This window comes from Euleptes europaea, chromosome 1 (assembly GCF_029931775.1).
Source record: "Euleptes europaea isolate rEulEur1 chromosome 1, rEulEur1.hap1, whole genome shotgun sequence".
NCBI lineage: Eukaryota > Metazoa > Chordata > Lepidosauria > Squamata > Sphaerodactylidae > Euleptes > Euleptes europaea.
The window spans coordinates 1,359,510-1,379,551 of NC_079312.1; the positions used below are offsets into that span (position 1 = coordinate 1,359,510).

At 48.2% G+C, this 20,042-nt stretch overlaps 1 protein-coding gene across 1 annotated transcript; it reads left to right on the forward strand.

The window, feature by feature from the left end:
- The first annotated feature begins 1,130 nt into the window (after nt 1-1,130).
- Nucleotides 1,131-18,727, forward strand: LOC130493281 (class I histocompatibility antigen, F10 alpha chain-like). The gene is made up of 11 exons (XM_056866992.1): nt 1,131-1,215; nt 1,346-1,489; nt 1,747-1,908; nt 4,327-4,596; nt 5,413-5,691; nt 7,780-8,064; nt 9,062-9,148; nt 9,515-9,547; nt 10,362-10,394; nt 17,818-18,225; nt 18,642-18,727. Exons 1-11 carry the CDS (start codon nt 1,131-1,133, stop codon nt 18,725-18,727), a joined length of 1,872 nt encoding a protein of 623 aa, XP_056722970.1.
- The last annotated feature ends 1,315 nt before the right edge of the window (nt 18,728-20,042 follow it).

Here is a 20,042-nt window from a genome sequence, read left to right on the forward strand (position 1 = left end):
CCATGCCTGTGGGTGTAGCAGCTGAAGGATCATCTATCTGGGCCTGCATAGAGTGCAGAGATGGATTTGTGGGATTTCAACGTTGGGCAAACTTGGACTAAGCAGATGGACCCTCCTCCTTCACCCTAGTACTTCTTCCTGCTGTGGGGCTTTCCTGCTCCAGACAGCTGGTCAAAAACTGGAGAGTGCTCTGCCTATGAATCCCTGCCCCCAAATCAGCGGTCCACAGCTGGGAGGGGCATCCTGTCAAGCACCTAGGACATCTGTGTAAGAGGTTGTCCAGAAATTCAGCAGGAGCCCAGCAATGCACTCCCGCGGGATCCTGGCCTGGTTGTAGCTGTTAGAGCATTGGGATAAGATCTCTCTGTGTGTGTGTTAAGTGCCATCAAGTCGCTTCTGACTCATGGCGACCCTATGAATGAAAGTCCTCCATATGTCCTCTCTTTGACAGCCTTGCTCAGATCTTGCAAATTGAAGGCTGTGGCTTCCTTTATTGAGTCCGTCCATCTCTTGTTGGTTCTTCCTCTTTTCCTGCTGCCCTCAGCTTTTCCTAGCATGACTGTCTTTTCCAGTGACTCTTGTCGTCTCATGACGTGACCAAAATAAGATAGCCTCAGTGTAGTCATTTTAGTTTCTAGGGTCAGTTCAGGATTTGATCTATAACCCACTGATTTGTTTTTTTGGCAGTCCACGGAATCCGTAACCCTCTCCTCCAACACCCCATTTCAAAGGAATCTCTTTTCTTCCTATCCGCTTTCTTCACTGTCCAGCTTTCCCACCCAGACATCGTAAGGGCTAAGATCTGGGGGACGGAAATCCGAGTCCTCGCTCTGCCATGGGAGCTCCTTGGCCGGCCTTGGGCCCGCGACCGCTCTGAACCGACCTTTGCAAACCCCTCCCCCGTCCAAAGCTCACTCCGGCCCTGCAGCAGGTGGGGGAGGAGGCGCCGAGAGAAGCGTCCCACGCAGGGGAGGGGGGGGGCGGGGGATTCCCCAAAGGGAACTTTGTTGACCCTCCTTCCACGCGCTCCTCCGGCTCACACGGGACCTGCCTCCCCCCCCCCCCCCGCCCTCGACGGCTTGCACCTGCTTTCCTGCCCGGGTCCCTCCGCTGCACTGGAGGTGCGGGCGATGAGGGCGGCCGGGCGGCGCCTGTCTCTGCTGCTGCTGCTGCTCCTGGGGGGAGTCGCCCTCCTGCTGGGCGGGGGCAGCGCCGGTGAGTGGGGAGGGGGAGTGCTGGGGTCTCCCGGGGCTGCGCGGACGGCGCTCCCGGCTTCCCTCCCGACGGGACTATCCCCCCCCCCGCGCCTGCAGCCCACCCTCGCCGTCCTCTGGCCGCTTTCCAGGCTGGGCTCGTTTGCCGTCCAGCAGCGACGTGGCTCCTGGGACCCGAAGCGCCCTTGGGGGGCGGCAGCGGGGGCTCCCGGGGTCCGCCCGCCTCCGCACGGCCGCCCCACAGCCGGCCCCCTCCCGGCTCGGAAAAGTCCGACGTCCAGACCAGGCGGGGGAGGGGGGGCGGCGGAATGAAGGACCCTCTATGCAGGCAGCGATCCGACCGGGAAGGGCCCGACTCCGGCCACAAAGCCCCTCCCGCGCCAGGAAAAAGAAGAAAAACGCCTCTTTCATAGCTGAAACGCCAACCCCACCCCTGCAAAATGCTCCTGTTCCATGGGCCAGGCAGTGGGGGGGGGGTCGCGGTTAGAGCGCCAGGCAGAAGTTCCAACATGCCCTTTTCATTGGGCACCAGGAGAAGCGAGCAGTCATGGGCAAGTGGGTGACCCAGAAGAGGGAGAGAAAAGCCCCTCTGAAGGTTGGGAAAAGCCGGGCGGGTGGCACATGCCAGGCGGAGACTTGGATGGCCCCCGGGCACCAGTGTCTCCACTCCCACCGGTGTCTCGCAGGCCAAGAGGTCAGTGGGGCTGTTCTGCCGCAGGTTTCATCTGAGTGGGTGGGTGGGGTTCCTTCTTCCTCCTTCCCTCTCCTCCCTCAGAGGGATGCTTGTAGGCAAATGTTCCCTGCACTAGAGCATATCAGAGTTGCAGGTGGATTGATTTCATGGTGGCACTGTCATGGGCTGGAGCAATAATTAACCTGAGCATATGGTTTTCCTATGGATCTATATGAGGAAAGGCATTTCGTAAGGTTCATATGAATAGAACTGATGCAGTAATGTGGGGTAAAGTTCATGCTGACTGAAAGCTGTTTTAAGATAAACGAAACTGCACGGCCACAAGGTTAAAGACATTTAATGCTGCTCGCTTGATAGTTGAGTCTAAAAAGTATCCGCAATTGCTTATCCGGGGTGTTCTTCTTGGCATAAACGAGAAGGTCATCTCTGTCTGGGGATTTTTGGTCTCTGTTCTGAGATACAGTGTAAAGGAAGGAATTATGCCACTGTCCGATAAGTCAGAATTGGTCTTTAAGCAGTACCACAGCTGGTGACCTTGTACTGGTGACTTAATGCCCCATTAATACATAGTAGAGCTTTCTCCACAGACCAGGTAGAAGTGACAATGCCAGTCACTATCAAGAGTGACCAATTTAGACCCAGGACAGAAGCTTCTAGCTTCTCAGCTCAGATAGCCACTGGTCTGAGAGAATATAAGGAAGCATCAAACAGCCAGAAAGCAGAGAGTTGGTGGAGGGCAGCTGAAAGCTGCCTGGCCTCATTCTCCCAAAACATCTGCAAAGATGAAGAACTAAGCTTTCCTTGTCTCTTGCATGAGACACAAGAAATGAGTTACAGAGAGGGCAGCAAGTCTGTCTGGCCATAACTCATTTCTATTATTTCATTCTATTATTCCATATCTTGCGTGATATGGATGGCTTATTCTATTATTTCATGTCTTGCATGGCATATCATTTCACAAGCTCTCTGTGAGGATGGGAAATACTCTCCTTGACAGCAATTCATTTCAAGATGACCTGCTAAGGCTGGACATCTGAAATGACTGCTGGCAGACTAATAATTTAAATGGTCTGACCTGGCTTTCCTTGAGAAACATGGAAGCTGTGAAACCCAAGTTACAGAACTGGTTTCTCCAGTTCTCAGAACCGAAACAGGATTCTCAGATGCTCTTGGAGACTTCTCTAAACAAACAGAGAACTCTTTCAGGGTAAAGAGCCAGAGTTTTCCCAATATAAAAGGAAAGGCTTCTGCACGCAGAATAGGAGGCCAGAGATGTTCCTGGGGAAAAGGAGAATCTCTGTTCTCTGTGATGAAGCTTAAGACACATATAAAGTAATGCTCACATAAAACATATACAAAATCTACTAGGCCTACTCATGGAGTCTCTTAGTCAAGGAAACATATTCACTGAGATTGGCAAAGCCAGAGAATAACTGAGTCTTCCATAAGAATATAAATACAGCCCTAAGCTTACACATAATGAATTATATATAATACATAAGCTCTGCATTGCTGACTGTTAAGAAATATACATAACTTCAGCATGTATGAAGTATTCCTGATCTTAACAATGATCAGAAGTCAATAAACATAAATATAGAATATAAAGCTTATAATATCTTATCCTCTGCACACAGCATTGGATAAGAACACATATTGAAATATATAAATATCTCAAACACGAGTTAGGACCTTTACAAAGCTAAGCTAAGCATATGAGTTGGAGAGATTTAGAAATAATATAAGGTTGTACTCAATTTCCTACAACTTACAATTTATATTTCAGGTACTCTGGATTAAGATGCTCTTAACTATAACAGGTCTTTTCCCCATTATATCAATCATATCTTCTCTCCCATTGTATTAAATCATATTTTTATTATGTGAGAATTACTAACCATGTTTTTACAAGATTCTGTAACTGTAGTATTCTAAATGAATCTAGAGATACAAGTTAAAATCTTACAGTGAGAAATGCATTAAAGGTTTAAGGCTAGAAAACCTTACATAGAGAAATTGCTTATAAAGATTGTGTGAAACTGCTTGCATATATTAACATAACTGAACATGTAAAAGAATCATAATGTTTGTACTTTATGACATGTTTTGAGAGTGTGTAAATATTCACATGCATATATATATATATATATATATATTATGTGAAATAAATGTTATTTAAAGGAAGTCCCTTGTTCATAAATTTTCTGGCACTTCTCAATGGAAAGCCTACAGTCCTTGTAGGAATTATCATTGACTTCTGGCTGTGAGGTCTCGCTGAATAGATAGCTCCATTTCTCAGTAAGTAGTACATTCTAGGAGTGTAGACCCCTTAACGCCACAAGCGGTGACAGCACAAAGTGGGGTTGGGGGGGGTCCTTGGCTATAGCCCCCTCATCTCTACCCTCCTTTCTTTCCCAGGCTCCTCCTCACATTCCCTCCACTATTTTGAGACGGCCATCTGGGAGCCGGGCTGGAGGCTGCCCCAGTTCACCTCTTTGGCGTACGTGGATGACCAGCTCATTGGCCGCTACGACACAGACACTGACCAGTGCGTGCCTCAGTCGTCCTGGATAGAGAAGATCAGTCATGATGACTCCGACTTCTGGGCCAGGAGTACAAATTGGGACTTTACTTCAAGTTTAGTCATGGATCTGATGATACTGAAGAACCTTTACAACCAGAGCAGAGGTCAGTGGAGACAGGAGGAGCAGAGAATATCCTGTACATCTTCTTCTCTCACAGGGGAAGAGGTTATCAGGCACCCCAGAGGGAGAGGAAGGATGCCCCCACAAGGAGAAAACCTCCTTTTTATCTTTACATTTCACATCCTCCCTCCTACTCCCCATATTTTATTACCAGTGTAGTCTGTGCTGCAAATCGAGAGGCGTCTCCCTTTGTATATGCCTTAAGAATTCCCCAGATCACTGGAAAAGTATACAGAATACTTAACTCTGAGGCCAAGGAAGGCACTGGACATCGGTCACGAGTGCTGAGAAATGCTACAGATGGAGTTCCAAATACTGAACTGTAAATACGCGCAAATACTCATCTAGCGCACTCTTGTGAATTCAGCATTGTCTCATGTGCAGGTGCTTTCTTTCCCCAAACACCCCTTTTCCATTTGGGGTCTTGTTTACTTATTTTTTTAGTTTATATGCTGCCTGTCCAGAGACTGGGGCAAGGCAGCTTACGATTAAAACCAACACAAGCCGAGCCTTAAAAACAAACCACTAAAAACAAAATAGGGCATAAAAATAGCATCATATACAGACACAGCAGGATGAGGATGTCAACAAGACACCTTTTGGAGCTGGCCAGACAAGGAGGAGTTGAACCATGGGGGCATGGTGGGTGGCCCCCAATCCGAACTTGGTCAGCTTCTCCAGAAGGATGCCACAGTTGGTGGTATCATAAGCCACCAAGGGGTCCAGGAAAATCAGCAGACTCTCCCAAATCTGCACATATTCCTGGATCTGAGGCTTCTGTTTCATGTGTCTTCTTCAGGGATTCACACCCTACAAGCGCTCTCTGGCTGCGAACTGAGCGAGGACAATCATACCACCAGAGGGTTTGCAAAGTATGGCTACAATGGAAGGGACTTCCTTAGCCTGGACATGGATACACTCACCTGGACGGTGATGGACGCAAAGGCCAAGCCCATCAAGAAGAAGTGGGAGGCCGAGCAGAACCAAGGGAAATTCTGGGAGCATTTCCTGACTGACACCTGTGTGGAGTGGCTGCATACACACTTGCACTATGGGAAGGAGACTCTACTGAAGGCCGGTGAGGAGGGGAAACAGTGTGGCAGGTGTAAAAGAAGGGCGGAAGGATGCCTCTCCTTGCTGGAAACTCCCTTACAAAAGCAACATATAAAATAAAAGCAATAAATAAATAAAAGCAATAAAGTTGACCTACCTCAGCTAAGTACATGTTGCCTTGGCTGTAGTAGGTTCCTCAGGGCATGTACAGAGTTCCTTGCAGTACCAAGGTGCTGGAGGTGTCCTGAGCCCCCTACTCACCATCCTTGGGGGGGGGGCATCACCAGATTTCCCACTGCTCCAAATGGAAACTAAGAAAGATCCGGAACTCCCAGAATGTGACCTCATCTGAGAGCCAGCGCGGTGTAGTAGTTAAGAGCGGCGGACCTGAGGTGGGAATTTTCCTTTTCCCCCTCCCTTCTGAGTTCTTTTATCTTTGGTCTCCTCCGCCTGCTACTTACCAGAGCAAAGGCCAGAGAATTTGATAGGAAAGACAGACCTTTTCACACACACTACTCTTAAACATCACACCAAACATGTACCAGTAAAACATGCAGTTTATTGCACTTACAAGAAAATATAAAGCAAAGAAAAAGAAAAGCAATACTTGGGTAAATATATAAGACAGAAATTAACAAACCAACACACAAGTTGACGTACAGACAGACAGTTACAGAGGCCTCTGGGTCACTTCCAGAGAGAGAGAGACAGAGATGGCAACCACTCAATGGGTCTGTGGTCTCTCCGTGGAAGGACGAAGACTGGACAACCAGGACAGCCTTTTATAGGCTTACCCGTTAGAGAGGGTCTCAACCGGACATCCTCCTTCCAAATTCTTCAGAAGATGAGTGTTCACAAATCATGACTAATTTTGTTTGGAAATATCTTGTTCCATAATAAGTTTTCCGTGTCCCAGGGTCTCTGACAGCCGCCCATTCATCCATTACCCCGTGTACATAAACAATTCCCTCACTGCGTAAGCAGGCAACTTGTTGCCTGCCTAATTTGACCTTGCTATCACAAACAAACATCACTGTGTTTTGGGTGATTAACTCCAAGTAATGCCATCTCCTATGCCCTTTGAGGTCAGGATCCTAATTGGAGCTGGGGTCAGCTAAAAGTCAGGTCTTCATATGGATTCTAAACTACAGGTTTAAAGTATAAATGTGGTTCTTCTTAAGCCAAACTTAATCTTTAATATAAAACATTCTCACCACTACTCTGGTGAACCAGGTTGGTTTCCTCACTCCTACACATGACCTTGGGCCAGTCACTGTTCTCTCTGAACGGTCTCAGTCCCACCTCCCTCACAGGGTGTCTGTTGTGGGGAGGGGAAGGGAAGGTGATTGTAAGCCGGTTTGATTCTCCTTAAAAGGTAGAGAAAGTCAGCATATAAAACCCATCTCTTCTCCTCCTCCTCCAGCCTCCGGTTAGTCAGAAACTTATAAATATGAAGGTTTCACACACACACACCCAGGTGCTCTTAATGGCTGTGAACCTCCATGACAAATGGTGGGTGTTGTCCAAAAACAATTGGCCATTTATCTAAAAGGGATAAAGTTTGGCAAGGTGACCCAATGTGGAAAGGGTTATTCTGATGTAAACCCCCAGGGGTCCAAGATTCCAGATGCTCTTGAGCCATATTGAAGTTAACCCCCCCCCCCAAACAGCTGATACATGCTTGCAGTAGAAAGAAATGGTCTTCAGATATCTGGTGGGAGAGGATAGTTTTGACTGCTGTTGATTTATATATTTATTTGTAAATCACCTTTCGGCCCACTTTGTCGGCCCACTGGTTTGGAAACGCTGGACTACGTGACCCTGAGCCCCCCTTTTCTGCTGCTAATGCCCAGCATCTCTCCTGCCAGCAAGGGGGGGGGTGGAACACACGCTGCCATCATAGGGTCGAATACTGTGATGTGTGTATATTTAGTTCCTTAGAGTGTGGAGGGTGGGAGTCCTTCTTGGCAATTTAGATGATATGTCTGCCTCCCCAGTTGTGTGTGAACGTCTATGTGAATAAAGCTGTTTGGATTAATAGCTGAGGGCTCCTGCACATTCTTCCAAGAGGCGTCTGGCAGTGGAACATCACAAATACTGTTTATTTTTGCAGACCCACCAATGGTTCGCGTGACCCGCCAGGCAGGATCAGATGGCTGGGAGATCCTCATCTGCCGGGCCCACGGCTTCTACCCCAAGGAGGCTGACATAACGTGGCGGAAAGATGGGGAAGTCTGGCACCAGGACACCTTGCACGGGGGTGTCGTCCCCAACTCGGACGGGACCTACCACACCTGGCTTAGCATCAACGTTGACTCCAAGGAGAGGGACCGCTTCCGGTGCCACGTGGAACACGATGCTCTTCAGGAACCGCTAGACTTGGCCTGGGAGGTCCCTGGTGAGAGAGGGCAGGGGGGGACAGCTGACTTTTTGGGGGGAAGATGTCAGGTTATTGGAGCCTCACAGAGAGTGGAAGGAGGGACAAGTTGAGAGACTCCCCAACAGAACGAGTTACCCCCAACTCCTGAGTGTGCTTTGGGGGGACTTTTGAGCGGGCGTTCTCCTCCTTAGGGAAACAGGTGAAGGGGGATGTGGCCACTCATTGGGGGTGAACTTGACATCCCAGTTTAGTGCCAGCTTGGGTGTGTGTGTGAGGGGTAGCCACTGGCAGGGGCCTTCTGCTTCCTCACACTAGGTTCCCACAGAAAACCGAAGTCGCTTGCCTGGGAGACTCTTCCTTCAAGGGATGAATTCCCCCACCTATTCAGCCACACCCTTGATGGCTGTCTTGGGAAAAGGAGCTGTTACCTGGGGCTCTCGGGAGGGAGGGAGATAAATGTGTGTTTGTGTGTAGGGGTGAATATATTGTAATTGAGCTTCTTGGGGAGATAATTCAACAACATCGGGACCACCCTGGAGAAGGCCCTGCTTGGATACTGCCAGTTTCGTAACTGACACCAGCCTTTGTTTGGCACCTCCCCGGTAGCTCTTGAAATCCTTTCTGCTCCGCTGCAGCATAGAAGAGGCAGTGACATGGGGTTTCCCTTTTTGGTTATCCCCTCTCCTTGTATGGTCAACTCTCCGGTTCTCCAGTGCCTCCCCTAAATGGGACTCCTCCAGAGATTTGTTGCTGGGTGGAATTTCATGCAGTGATTTTGCTCTTTTCCCATTTCTGTCTCCTCCGTCCTACCCTAGACATAATAATCAGGAGAGAACTTTCTTCCCCATTCACAGAAACCAGAAACAATTCTGTTTTTTAAAACAAAAACAAGGTTTCATGACTTGAAGCCACATGATCTGTCACCTGGAGAGCCACATTTTGCATACAGATGTCTGCCGGAAGCCTTGCCCATATGGAGACAGCCTGAGTAGACACATTTTTTTTCTCATTTCAGATTCCAAAGTGGGACTTATTGTAGGAGTCCTCCTGGGGGTAGTGGCTGCCGTCATCCTGGTGGGGGCTGGGGTCATCGTCCACAGCAGTAAGTAAAATGCCACTTGGGAGGGGCCATGGCTCAGTGGGAGAGCACCTGCTGGGCATGCAGAAGGTCCCAGGTTCAATCCCTGGCAGCATCTCCAGTTAGCACGAGGACTGGGTAGGAGGTGATGTGAAAACATGGAGAGCCCTAGTCGGTCTGAATAGGTAATACTGACCCTGATGGACCAATGGTCTGATACTCTGATTCAGTATAAGGCTTCATATGTTCATGGGTCCACAGTCCTGAAAGAGACTGCAGGGAAGGGTTCAGGGTTTGAGAGCCCTTCCATAGGCCAGGGGTGGTGCTGGATGATCTCTGGATGACCCTCCAGATTCTGATTCTCTGGTTCTCTCTCTCTCTCTCTGCAAGAAAAACAAGAAGACAGCTACAACGCAGCACCAAGTGAGTGACTTTCCCCCTATGTTGAGATATTGCCCTGACAAAAACCAGCCCCCTCCTGGGGGCATGAGGGAGGCGGCTGTGGGGGAGCTGCCCACCATTCCTCCCCACCTGAAGAAATCTTGGGGGAGGGAGAGTATGTGGCACATCCAGCCAACCTGCTGCCGGGCTGAGGGCAGAGGAGAGGAAGGAAGATCTCCCTGTGGGACCCTCTGTTTCTTGGAGTGGGCGGACGGTTCAGATCCAGATTTGTCCCCTAGACACTGTCATCCCTCCCAACACCAAGATTTCTTTGGCCCTCAGCTTTCCATGACATCATCCTCTCCCCACAAGCCCACCACTTCAGCTCCTCTCTCCTCCTTCCATGTTCTGCTTTCCTAACTAATAGAAATGTTCAGGGCAAGAGTAGGATTCTGAAAAGTGCAGAAAATCCCCACAATTTGGTATGTTGAGGGCCTCAGCTGTATTTTGCAAGGAAAGTAAGCAAGTTTCTAGTCCATCAAGAAGGATTCAACATGTGTGGGCCACACCTGGGAAAGGTCGGGGGTTGGAATAGCATCCCCCCCCCCATTAATTGCAAAAACCAAGGAAATAAACTCAAAGACATGCAGAGCAGCTTAAATTGCAAGTTGCAGAACTTGGCTTAGTTTGGAGCAGAATTTTGCTCTGTGTTCAGGGTTGATTTGCACTGGCAAATGATGAGAGTGGAACTGGTGGGAAGGGAAAAGAAGGGGAAGGGAGAGATTGGGCCACCACCCTCTTGATGCCCCCCCCCCCGTTAAAGATCCTGACCCCCTTTCTCTTCTCTCTTCTGCAGCAAGTGACCAGAGGTCAGACAGCTCTGTCAGTGGTAAGTGTTGGTGGAAGGGACTGTGGGGAACCAGAATGGGCCTCTATAGAATAGTTGGCATGACGGAATATTTTGGGAGCCAGTGTGAATTTCTCCTTCAGCTCAGACTGACTCAGAATTGCTGACAGCAATTTATGGCTTGGCTCACTTCCTGGAGTCACCTTCCAGAGTTGTTGGCTTTGCAGGCCCCTCTGTCTGGGCATCTTCTCACCACTCCCAGTACCCAGTGGGTGGATGCCTTGATTTGTGAGGGGTTGGCAGATGGGCAGGTGATCCAATAAATAAATAAATTCTCACACCCACCTCTTTTCCATGGTGCTGGCTTAGAATTTCACTCTTTCCTCTTTTTAGTTTCTGCAGCATGATTTCCCACCAGTGTGTGAGAAGGACCAGAGGGGAACCACCTGAACTTTCCAGAGAATGCATGACCCTCGCTCAGAACTTCTGCAAATCTCCATTATGTTATCCTGTTCAGCATCAGTGGGAAGAAACCCTTTTACAGAGGGGTGTCTGTCTGGGTTGGGGCTGTTTTGTTATCAGAAGCCAAAGGCAGGAGAAAGATCCTTTGCCAAGACAACTACTTCTGAAAATAATGATTTGTCTGTTGTGGTAACTCTTCCTTGGTTCTGTTTGTGTTTAAAAACTTTGTGCTACAGATGTGCTATTTTTGTATAGTTTTGTTTACTTTTGTACAACAGAAAGGGGGACTGATCTCTCTCTCTACATGTGACTTTTGCTTGCAAAAACAGTTGCAAAATGACATAGGGAAATTATTATTATGTCAGCTGTGGCAAGAATATTTTATATTGGTTTGGGTTAAGAAAAACCAATTTTATTAATCTGTAGCTTATTAATCTAAGAAGCCAGATGAAGACCTGACTTTTAGCTGACCTCAGCTCCAATTAGGATCTTGACCCTAAAGGGCATAGGAGATTGCATTGCTAGGAGTTAGTCACCCAAAGCACATTAAGTACTCCAAATCATGTTCAGAGTAACAAGGTCACGTACGCAGTGAGGAAATTGTTTATGAACACAGGGTAACGGATGAACAGATGACTGTCAGAGACCTGGACATGGAAAACTTATTTTGGAACAGGATATTCCAAACAACTTATAACCATAATATTGTCGAAGGCTTTCACGGTCAGAGTTCATTGGTTCTTGTAGGTTATCCGGGCTGTGTTATAGGTTATCCGGGCTGTGTGACTGTGGTCTTGGAATTTTCTTTCCTGACATTTCGCCAGCAACTGTGGCAGGCATCTTCAGAGGAGTAACACTGAAGGACAGTGTCTCTCAGTGTCAAGGGTGTAGGAAGAGTGTAGGAAGACTCTTCCTACACCCTTGACACTGAGAGACACTGTCCTTCAGTGTTACTACTCTGAAGATGCCTGCCACAGTTGCTGGCGAAACGTCAGGAAAGAAAATTCCAAGACCACAGTCACACAGCCCGGATAACCTGCAAGAACCAACTTATAACCATGATTTGTGAAAACTCATCTCCTGACTAATTTGGCAGGAGGGGGCCATTTAAGACCTCTCTCATACCTATAAAAGGCTTTCAAAGAGCCCAGCCCGTCGTCCTTCTAAGAGAGAGACCCATTTTTGTCTCTTCCTTGGAACGACCTCAGAGATCTCTGACTGTCAGTGTGTGTGCTGTCATATATATATTCAGTTAAGTATTGCTTTCTCTCTTTGCTTTATATTTCCTTGTAAGTATAATAAAGCTGCATGATTTACTTTATACATTTGGTGTACTGTTTTAAGAGTTGCTTGTGTGCAAGGTTAAATTCTCTGAACTCTGCTCCTGGTAAGTAGCAGGCAGAGAGATAGCTAATCACAAGGGACCGAGAGAAAGGGGGAGGGTAAGAAAAATTATCCCAACATCAGCCTGGTCAGTGTATGGATCTTGTCAGAATCTTGTCAGGATGCCTGAGGTCTGACGCTTGTTCTCTTGTCTGTTGTAAATCAATAACTAACTCAGGGTGTCTTTCCTCTGTTGCCAGGAGGCAGTTATCTGGCTGGTACTTAAAAAACCAGCCCCAAAGACGCAGGATGTGGCCCAATTGTCATCTGGCCTCTAATTTACCTGCTCGGAGCAAATTGATCGAAGGAGTTGTTGCAGAAAAACTCCAGGTTTTCATGGATGAGTAATCTGTCCTAGACCCCTTTCAGTCTGGTTTCAGGCCAGGCTATGAGATGGAGATAGGGCAGGGGGCTTTAGTTGATAATCGCCTGTCTGAAGGTAGACAAAGACCAAGACTCTATTGCTGCTCTTAGATCATCCTTGGGTACAGTGGAGCATGCCATCTTCTTCATAGAAACATAGAATTCTTGCAACGCTTGGAGGCAGAAGGAGGGATTGGAGTATGTACCTCCATATTTCTTTATGGCGGGATAAAGATCAATTTGGAAACTCCAGTTGGTACAGAACACTACAACTTACTATCGGGCACAAGGCAGAAGACGCAAGATCACACCTGTTCTCCCATCACTCCATTGGTTACCAATCTGTTACTTCTGTCCAAGGTTCTTGTTTATCACCTTCTCCCAGTATACTTGAGTGCAGCAACTTGGCTCATCTGAGCTAAGACTCCTGAAGGTGCCACCTTGCAAATGGGTAAGATTGGCAGCTGTCCATATATGCCCATTTTCTGTGGTGGCCCCCACCCCCTGTGGGACGCCCTGCCCGAGGGGGTCAGGAAGGCTCCCGCCCCTCTGTCGTTCCACAAACTGTGTGAATCAGGAATGGTACAGAGGGCTTTTTAATGAATAGAGCAGGAGCATATAAAGAGAATGGGAGCATGGTTACCATCTGTGAAAATTTAAATTCTTTTCATTACATTCTTCATGGTGAACATAAAGCTGTGACCCAGTTTGTGTCATTTTGTAATCCACTTTTGTTTCACTGTTTGATGTTCACCTGTTAATGTTTCATTGTGTGAAGTACGGCGGGGTTTTGATGAGGCTTCAAAAACTTGCACCAGAGATCATCTATTTTTGTGTTTGTATTTACGTTGGACGTCCCCATTACAGGGGGCATTACTCATTTCAGGGGGATTTTTGTTCAGGTTATGGGGTAGTCCGAGTCAGTGGCATTATTGCCTAATGGGGCAATCCAGTTTTAGTGCACTGTTTACTGTGTGTATTGTATGGGGTTTTATTGTATTATTTTTCTAATTTGATAATCTGGCTGGAATCAGTGAGAAAGGTGGGTGATAAAGAAGTAAGTAAATAAATATTATGTGAGTAACACTTTTGTTGTTGGAAATGTTTATACCTCTTTGGCCGTTTGATTACATTTTGAATAAATGTTGGTTTTATTGTACATATGCTTCACTGGGTATGTGAACCTTCTTGAATCCTTGGGGGAAAACAGGATACGTGTAATTTAAAATGGCTTTTAAAGAGGATCAGACAGATTCATGGAGGAGAGGTCTATCAGTGGCTACTAGTCATGATGACTGAAGGGAACCTCCATGCTCAGAGGCAGTCAGCCTTTGAATCCCTGAGCCCGGAGGCAACATCAGGGGAAAGCCTCGGCCTCTATGCCCTGTTTATTTGACCAGCCAGGGGAACTGGTTGCTCACAATGAAGAAGAAGAGTTGGTTTTTATATGCTGACTTTCTCTACCACTTAAGGACGGCTCAAACCGGCTTATAATCACCTTCCTTACCTCTCCCCACAACAGACACCCTGTGAGGTAGGTGGGGCTGAGAGAGCTGTGACTAGCCCAAGGCACCCAGCTGGCATTGTATGTAGGAGTCAGATTAGGCTCCACTGCTCATGTGGAGGAGTGAGGAATCAAACCCAGTTCTCCAGATCAGAGTCCACCACTCTTAACCACTATACCATGCTGGCTCTCCACACTGGACTAAACGGACCACTGGTCTGATCCAGCAATGTTCTTATGTTCTGAAGCATTTTCATAAAATAAAACAAAAATGGAGGGAAAATGAATATAAATTCTGCACCCATGTACGTTTGACATTAATTTCATACCATGTGCCTGTGTTAAACCCTCAGCTTCTGCCAGGGGGCAGTGTGGTGTAGTGGTTAGGCAAAGAGCTGGGAGGCCCCGGGTTCAAATACTGCCTGGCTGTGAAACTCACTTGGTGGCCTTAGGCCAGTCACTTTTTCCTCTGACTTAACAAAGAGCAGAGTTTTTAACTTTTTCTCTGACTGAACCAAGAGCAGAATTTTTAACAACTCCACCTTCCAACGGGCAGTCTCAGAGCTTGCCTTGCTGCTGGATCCAGCTCTGGTTAGACCTCACCTAGAGTACTGTGTTCAGTTTTGGGCACCACAATTTGAGAAGGATGTAAACAAGCTGGAACGTGTCCAGAGGAGGGCAACAAAGATGGTGAGGGGTCTGGAGACCAAGTCCTTGATGGCGTTTGTGAGAATCGTTAGTCACCCCAGCAGCGAGTGAAAACAGCAGAGACAGCAGGTATAAATGAGTGCTCTTTTATTCACAGTGTCAAAGTGTTCCGCAAAGCACCTCCTTCTCTTAACCCACGCCAACTATACACATATAGTACACATACATACACATCTGGCACAGTTTCCCAGCCAATGAACTGTTGGCTGCCTAGTTGCCAGGACTATCTTGCTCAGTCATTGAGCGATCATGTGACACCACCTATCACCTGGCTGTCACTCAGATCATTGCAATCTGCTTGCTGTGTGCAGTCTTAAATGTCAACAGTCCTATGAGGAAAGGTTGAAGGAAGAAGCTGGGTATGTTTAGCCTGAAGAGGAGAAGACTGAGAGGGGATATGATGACCATCTTCAAGTACTTGAAGGGCTATCATATAGAGCAGGAGTGGGGAACATCAGCCCGGGGGCCATTTAAGGCCCGCGAAATCATTTGGTCTGGCCCTTCGTGGGTCCTGGCAGATCTCTAGCTCAGAAGGATCTAAGACTGGTGATCCGCCCCCTCCCGCAGACAGGAATAGGCCTCTATTCAAGGCAGATGTGCGTTTGTTTTCCAAGAAAATGAACCTTCCCCCCCCCTTGCAGAAGAGTCGTTAGCTATGGAGCTGCTAGGACCTCCCAAAAAACTGTGTTAACCCTTTCCCACCCGAGCCATGGAGAAACGTATTCCCTCTGTACTACAAGAGGGCTGGGGGCGGAAGTGGCGACAGTGGAGGGGTTAAAGGGGGCAGGGCCAGAATGCTTGGTGTGGGTGATTTCTTAGCCAGTGTGTCCTCATTTCACCCCTGCATGAGGCGGTAGCAGGAGCTGGCTGTAGAATCCAGCCCCGACCATGCAGACCAGGAGCAACTCCAGCGTGTGGCTGGACAGGTGCAACAGACCATCCTGTGCCACCGGTTGGATGCCTGCCTGCTTGCCCGCGTGCGTGCAGGGGGGGGTCATCTGGGGCAGCTGCCTGCTTGGGGCTTGGGCCGCTAAGTTTTAAGTTGATAATTTTGTGTGGCCCGTGAATGATGTTATAAATATCCAAATGGCCCTTGGTGGAAAAAAGTTTCCCCACCCCTACTATAGAGGATGGTGCTGAGTTGTTTTTCTGTTGCCCAAGAAGGTTGGACCAGAACCAATGGGTTGAAATTAATTCAAAAGTTTCCGTCTAGACATTAGGAAGAATGGTCAACCACTTGAGAGCCCATCAGTGTTTATTTAATGTAATGGGTTTTTAAAACCCAAATATGCATCCTTTTATTTTTACTTATGCTGAATTTCATTTACCACCCACTTAGCCAATTTAGAGAGATCCTTGGTGTGTGTTATGTGTAGTCAAGTTGCTTCTGACTTTTGGCGATCCTATAAATTAATGACTTCCAAAACGTCCTGTCATTAACAGTCTTACAAACTGAGGGCTGTGGCTTCCTTGATTGAGTCCATCTATCTCTTGTTGGGTCTTCCTCTTTTCTTGCTGCCTTCAACTTTCCCTATCATTACTGCATTTTCCAGTGACTGTAGTCTTCTCCAGTAGCCCTTCATAATCTGCCATATTCTCACCATCCCAACTAATTTAGCATCGTCTGCAGAGTTTGCCACTTTACTGCTCATCTATGCCTTGGTATCATTTGTGAATAAATTAAATAGCACAATCAGGCCCCAATACCCATCCTTGGGTAGAGTGGTGTAGTGGTTAAGAGCAGTGGTTAAGTGTGGTGGACTCTAATCTGGAGAACTGGATTTGATTCCCCACTCCTCCACATGAGCAGCAGACGCTAATCTGGTGAACTGGATTTGTTTACCTACTCCTACACACGAAGCCAACTGTGTGACCTTGGGCTAGTCACAGTTCTTCTCGAGCTCTCTCAGCCTCACCTACCTCACAGGGTGTCTGTTGTGGGGAGGGGAAGGGAAGGTGATTGTAAACCAGTTTGATTCTTCCTTAAGTGGTAGAGAAAGACGGCGTATAAAAACCAACTCAATCTCCTCCTACTCCTTCTTCCCCGCTGCTCACTCCTCTCCATTGTGAAAACTGTTTATTCCTGTTCTGTGCTTCCTTTGACTTAACCCAATTTTGATCCAGAAGAGGATGCATCCTCTACCTGCTGAACCTTACTTGGGACCCTTTGGTAAGGGGCTCTCTGGAAGTCCACTAGATTACCTAGGAGGGAAGGTGGCACAGTATTGCCCCGTCTCATCAGATCTCAGACGCTAAGCAGGTACTTGGAAGGGAAACCACCAAGGAAGACTCTGCAGAGGAAGGCAGTGGCCAACCACCTCTCACTTGCCTTGAAAGCCCCTTGCTGGGGATGCCGTAAGTCACTTGTGACTTGATGGCACTTATGTACTTGTCCACATGTTTTATAGCCCTCTCATAGATCACCCAAAGGTTGATGAGACCCCCAGGTCCCTTCTAGTCTTACATTCACCCCTCTCTGCTTCTTTTGGCTTCTGCTGCAGACGGGCAGTCATACCTGGGACACTCAGTATAACACACTCAATAGCTCCCACCCCGTTGCTGTCTTTTAAACTTCTTGATTGGGGAGGGGCTGTGGCTCAGTGGTAGAGCATTTGCTCAGCATGCAGAAGGTTCCAGGTTCAATACCAGGCATCTCCAGTTAAAGGGCCAAGGCAAGTAGGTGCTTGAAAGACCTCTACCTGAGACCTTGGAGAGCCACTGCCAGTCTGAGTAAACAATACTGATTTTGATGGACCCAGGGTCTGATTCAGTATAAGGCAGCTTCATGTGTTTTTCAGAGGAACTGATCTGTGTACTCTGGAGACAAGTTGTAATTCTGGAAGATCTCCAGGCCTCACCTGGAGCTTGGCAAACCTAACCTGCACCATGTTTCCTTTTGCAAGCCTCCATGGCCTACACATTTATCCCTCTGGGCTTTCTCTCCATAGGCTCAATTCTAGTTGCACCCATCTAGATTATCCAGGAATAATCTCTTGGGCTCCTCTTAGGCACTGAACCCTCTCCCCCTTTCTGTGTTGTGGCCAGTGGGATACCCATTTCAGGACAGGGGTGCAAACAGAGGACCACTTGAGCATCCTTTTAGCATCCCTCATGCCAGCCAGAGGAAAGATGTTGCCTTGATAGTGTCCAATACTGACATTTCCACAGAGCCCCCAAAGGTGAAACTGATACGCAAGGTGGGCTACGATGACCTAGAGACCCTCATCTGCCGGCTCGATGGCTTCTACCCCAAAGAGATTGATGTTACATGGTGGAAGAATGAGGAGGACCGGAAGCCGGACACCATTACGGGGGGTGTCGTCCCCAATTCAGACGGGACCTACCACACCTGGCTGAGCATCAAGGTAGAGCCCAAGGAGAGGGAGTGCTATCGATGCCATGTGGAACATGATGGCCTCCTGGAGCCCCTGGACTTGGCCTGGAAGGAGCCTGGTGAGAGATTGGGGGGGGGGGGAGAAGGGCTGGGGAGGTTGTATGATCCTGGGAGGGGGATTTGAATCAGAGGGGAAGGACAGACACAACAAGAGACTCCCCCACAAAGGGGGACCAGTTACAGCTGCACACACACCCCAGGGTAGGGACTTGCTTGTCTTTGGGTTCCTGAGCAGAGGATGGGCTCAGCTCTGCAAGGGCCGAGGGACCTGGGCTTCCTGGAGGAAGGCCCACAAGAGCCCTGCTCCTCAGGCCCCCCAGGGAAGCTGACACGGCCTGCTATTTGAAGTGACCTTGTTCTCGTGATCTCTGGGGCCACACACCTGGTGGGTTCAGTCCTGGGTTCGGTCCCAGGGTCTCTGTTGGAGGCCTTGCTGAGCTCCTGCCAGTCTGAATCATCATTTTTTGTTTTACAGTTCCCTCCTCGGTGTCCAACTTGGGGTTGACAGATGTGAGGGTCGCAGTTGCTACCATCTTGCTGGGGGCCGAGATCATCTTCTGAATCCGTAAGTAAATGGGCAATTCATTCGGTGGGGGAGGGAGCCTCATCCAGTTATGTCCTGTGACTGAGAAGGTTCTAAGGGCATCCTGGCACCTGAGGCTCCCCAAGTCTGGGGGTACCCAGAAACCCCTCTCGTAGACTAGAAAATGAGAGTGTCATGCCCAGAAGGATTATTGGCAAAACAGTTGCCCAGAGAGCTTCAGGAACACTGTTTGCTGGGAAGAGACTGAAGAAGTACCTGGTGGGGAGGTTCTGAGGTTTGAGAGCCTTGTCTGGGGCTAGGGGTAGAGCTGGATGACCTCTGAGAAGCCCTTCAACTTTTAGGGGTCTGATTCTGTGTCTGCAGGAAGACAGCAAGAAGAGGGCTACACTGTGCCTCAAAAGTCGGACAGCAGGGGTGTCAAACTCAATTGTTACAAGGGCCGGATATGACATAAATGTCACTTGGTAGGTCCAGGCCTTGCCAGCTCAGATCGAGAGTGGGGGAGTGGCTGCCTCATCTGGCTCGTGGACTGGATAAGAGCTCTCAAGTGGCTGGATCCGGCCTTCGGGTTTTATGTTTGACACCCCTGTCATAGTCTCCTTTCTCTGCCATTCTGAAGGGTTGGTATGGCTTCTGTTCTGACTGGAGGCCATATTTTGCAAATCAGGCACAGATTTCTCTTCCCGCTTAGATTGGCTTATGACCCTGAGTGATATCTTTTAGTTTTTGCAGAGTGAATTCCCGCCGGCATGCAAGAAGAGGCCACATGGAAGCCATCCTGGAGTTAACGCAGACGCTAAATCCAGAAGCAGCCGTGGGGTTTGTGCTTGTTGAGACTGAAAGAGACCTCGGGGTCCTAGTGGATAGCTCAGTGAAAATGTCAACCTGGAGTGCTGCAGCGGTGAAAAAAAGGCAAACTCTATGCTCAGGATTATTAAGAAAGCACTGAAAACAGGAGAAGCAATGTTATAATCCCCCTTGATAGACCTATAGTGCGGCCTCTGTGATTCTATGATTGTCCTTAAAAGGTCGAGAAAATCAGCATATAAAAACCAACTCTTCTTTTTTTTCTTGTAATAAGTGGAGGTTGAGAAGCTCCAAATATGGTCAATACAGGATACTTGGGGAGGGGCTGCAAACTCCCTGGGTTTTCACTGGCTTCTCACCTGCCCTATACATTAAGGTCACTATGAAAACTGTCTTCTGGCCAGCAAAGTATAGAGCAGACAGGGAACAATCGGGAAATCAACTCTTTCCCCCTTGCTTTAGTTGTCTGCTCTCCCGCATTCCCTTTCCCCGGGGGCTTTCTCTCCCTTCCTTTCCCTCCATTTA